This window comes from Antrostomus carolinensis, unplaced genomic scaffold (genome assembly GCF_000700745.2).
Source record: "Antrostomus carolinensis isolate BGI_N321 unplaced genomic scaffold, ASM70074v2 scaffold20261, whole genome shotgun sequence".
Taxonomy (NCBI): domain Eukaryota; kingdom Metazoa; phylum Chordata; class Aves; order Caprimulgiformes; family Caprimulgidae; genus Antrostomus; species Antrostomus carolinensis.
In genome coordinates, this window is record NW_010295102.1 from 18,707 (window position 1) to 21,734 (window position 3,028).

General features: G+C 56.2%; 1 protein-coding gene across 1 annotated transcript in view; it reads right to left on the minus strand.

Moving 5' to 3' along the window:
* Positions 1-3,028, minus strand: part of TCF3 (transcription factor 3) — a 21,760-nt gene that overhangs the window by 10,898 nt on the left and 7,834 nt on the right. Inside the window, exons 4-7 of the mRNA XM_029087446.1 lie at positions 2,702-2,841; positions 2,392-2,518; positions 1,458-1,516; positions 644-722 (exon numbers count right to left, since the gene is read on the minus strand). Coding sequence (XP_028943279.1) covers positions 644-722; positions 1,458-1,516; positions 2,392-2,518; positions 2,702-2,841 — 405 coding nt within the window. The remainder of the gene's footprint in view (positions 1-643; positions 723-1,457; positions 1,517-2,391; positions 2,519-2,701; positions 2,842-3,028) is intronic.

The following is a 3,028-nucleotide window of genomic DNA, read 5'->3' on the forward strand; positions in this document are numbered from 1 at the left end:
GGTTTTTACATTTAGATGATCTTGGTCTGACCCCAGGGGAGCAGCAGGTTGGCAGATTTATGTTGCTCTGCACCCCGGGCACCGAGGAGTCTCCGCTGGGCAGAAACCAGACCTCTCCCGCCGGACAGGAGCAGAGATGGGCTCTCCTCAGGTTTTTCCACTAGTTGCTTCCCAGTTCCCACTGTGCTTCTCCCACAGGAGACAAAACCAGGGACAAACTCTCCCAGCATCACCAAGCTCAGGGATGGGGTCTGTCGGAATGGCAGGAGCAGGTCCCGGGGGGTGACTGTGGCTGTGCTACCACACGGGCCAGGCTCCCACCCCCGGGCAGGGGCAGAGCCGTTGCCCTCACACACACCGTGTTTGTGGCACCCGGGTGCTGCTCAGCTCCAAATGGAAGAAAAGCTACAATCCATTAAAGAAGATGGACATGCAACTTCACAGGAGACATTTAAAAAGTATCTTCCAGTTTGCTTGTCCTTCCTCTTCACCCTCCTGCTTTTAAAAACAAAGGGGATTTGGCGAGATTGACAAAAATGTCTTTCGTGAGGGTTTGAGGCTGATCTGGGAAGAACGTTGCCTTGGACCTCCTGAAAGCAAACCTGACATCCCCCTTTACACAGAGAGCAAGGTTTTCACCTACCTGCAAGCCCCTGAGGGGAACCGACCGGTGTCGAGGGGTTTGATGAGAAGTTATTGCTAGAGTGATCGGGGGAATAAATCTGGAGCGAGAGAAGCAGGACATGGTCAGCAGCGCCCACCCCTGCGAGGGCTCTTCCCCCTCCCCAGCAGCACCACAAGGACCACCCAATGGGACCATCTGATGGCACCTCCCTTCCCACAGCCACACCAGCTCCCAGCCCACTCGTCCCCTCACAGCTCCCTCGTTAACGCTGGGGTCTCTCTCTGTCCCCACTGCCACCCCCCCTGCAGCTACAGCCACTGTTCTTTGGGTCCCACCTCAGAGGGAAGCGCTGAGCACCCCTCTGCCACCAGGCAGAAGCAAAGGGCCCTGCACTGAACAGGACAGAAGCAACCCCAAGCTCTGACAGCCCAGAGGGACCAGTGCCTTCCAGTCTGAACCAGCACACGCAGGGCCAGGACTACTGGGACCTGCAAGTCCTGCTACAAGGGCCACATAGAATCATCTTCCCAGACCAGTACCAGGCTGGGCAGCCGCAAAGCTGGCTCATGGGTCTGTGGGGCCACCAAATCATCCAGTGCCTCAGCTTCCCCCTCTGTCAAAAGGTGCTTTTGCACAGTGCCAAGACTCAGGATGGCAGCACACAGAGGGGGTTAAACCCTCCCCTCAGAGGCTGCCAGGTTTTTGGGGTGCATTCACCCAAACTTCTCAATGAGCCCATCTTCCCCGCTGCCTAGAGGGTCCCTGTTACAGAGGGGAGGTACAACACTGCGACGGGACAGGAACCAGCTCAAGGATTCACAGAAACTCTTACTGAAGCTAGTGCCTTCCCGAGCGCGTCTCCTGAGCTCCCAGCCGTGGTTCCTCTGTTACCTGCCAAGAGAGGACACAAATGTCACTGCCAGGACGCCAGAAACCCAGCAGGACAAGGCACTCCTGCAAGACCTTCTCTGGGGTCGCCTGCTCTGAGATTGAAATTTCTCACTCTTGCTGCTTTGCTTGCCAATTAAATGGATGCCCAGCTCAGAGCAGCCAGGACGAGGGCACACACGCCCTGGCAGCTTTCATGGAGCTGCAGGAATGTCTTTATCAGAACTGGGTCGAAGGTGGCGTGCCATCAACAGTGATCAAACATCTCTTGCTGCAGCATGGCCCATTTCCACAGGACATGTTAAGCCCCTACAACCCCAAACTTGCTTCCCCTTCTCTAAACAAGGGGTTTTCTATGAATCAAGGTCAGGATCCTAATTTCCTGGGGAACATGAGTTTATTTCAGTAGCAGGTTTTGTAACAGGTTCAAAAGCTCTCGGGGGTTTAACGTGGTATCCAAATGCAGCACAAACATTCCTATTCCAGATTTAGATGAACGGCTTCACACATACCCCCGCCTTCCCGCAACGCAGGTGCAAATCCTTCCCGCAACTAATTTAAGCCACAGCACCTCTATGAGATAATGTCACAGATCCTGATCTCCCCTCAGATCCACCAAACGAGGTGGAAACCCCCAAGTCAGCTCCCCATCCCCCTGCTCCTGCCTGCCCAGGCATCCAGCAGCAATAACCTCACTGCTCCTCTTCCTCACGCAGTAACTCTGTGCATGAGTGATGCACAAGGGATAAAAAGTGTCTGGGTACATCAGACACAGATGTCACAGCTTGGGCATCAGAGGATGCACAGGAGTTTGATTTTCCAGTTAAACCTGGAGGGATGGTGCTGGGGACAATCGTACGCCCGGGGACCGTACGTACCCATCATGCTGTCTGTCCCGCTGATCGGGGGCGTGTGACTGGAGACCCCGTATGGCGTGGAGGCAGAGGAGAAGCCAGACACAGAGGGGAGTCCGCCGTTAACCTCTCCTGAATGAAGCTGGTAGTTCTGGCAGAGAGGGGGAGAGGGGTGAGAGGTGCCCTCGAAAGGCTGCCGGGCTTTGGTATCCCGGCCAGGACCCAGGCCCGCACTTTGGCAGCTGCCCCAAGCTATGGGGCGAGGTGACACCGTCACCGGCCGGCCGAGCAGAGCCCCCCAGCCCACCCGTGGGGCAGTGTGGGGACATGTTACCATGCGTTCGTGCTGATGTAAACTGTTGAAGCCGCTGGACTGCGGGAGTGGAGAGGAGGAGCTGCCCAGCATGGCACCGTAACTCGACTGGCTCATGGCACCTGGTGAACTCCACAGGTCTGGTGAGTTATGGAGCCCATCTGAAAGGAAAACCAGAGCTGAGCTGGGACAGAGGTGCTGGTGTGCATCCCACAGCCCATGCAGGGACAAGTCACCTAGGCTGAGGGGCTGCGTCTGTCCCCATCGCATCCTGCTTACGCCAAGGATCTGAGCAAATCAGAGCCACTGCACAGAATCAGACTGGTTTGGGTTGGAAGGGGCCTTAAA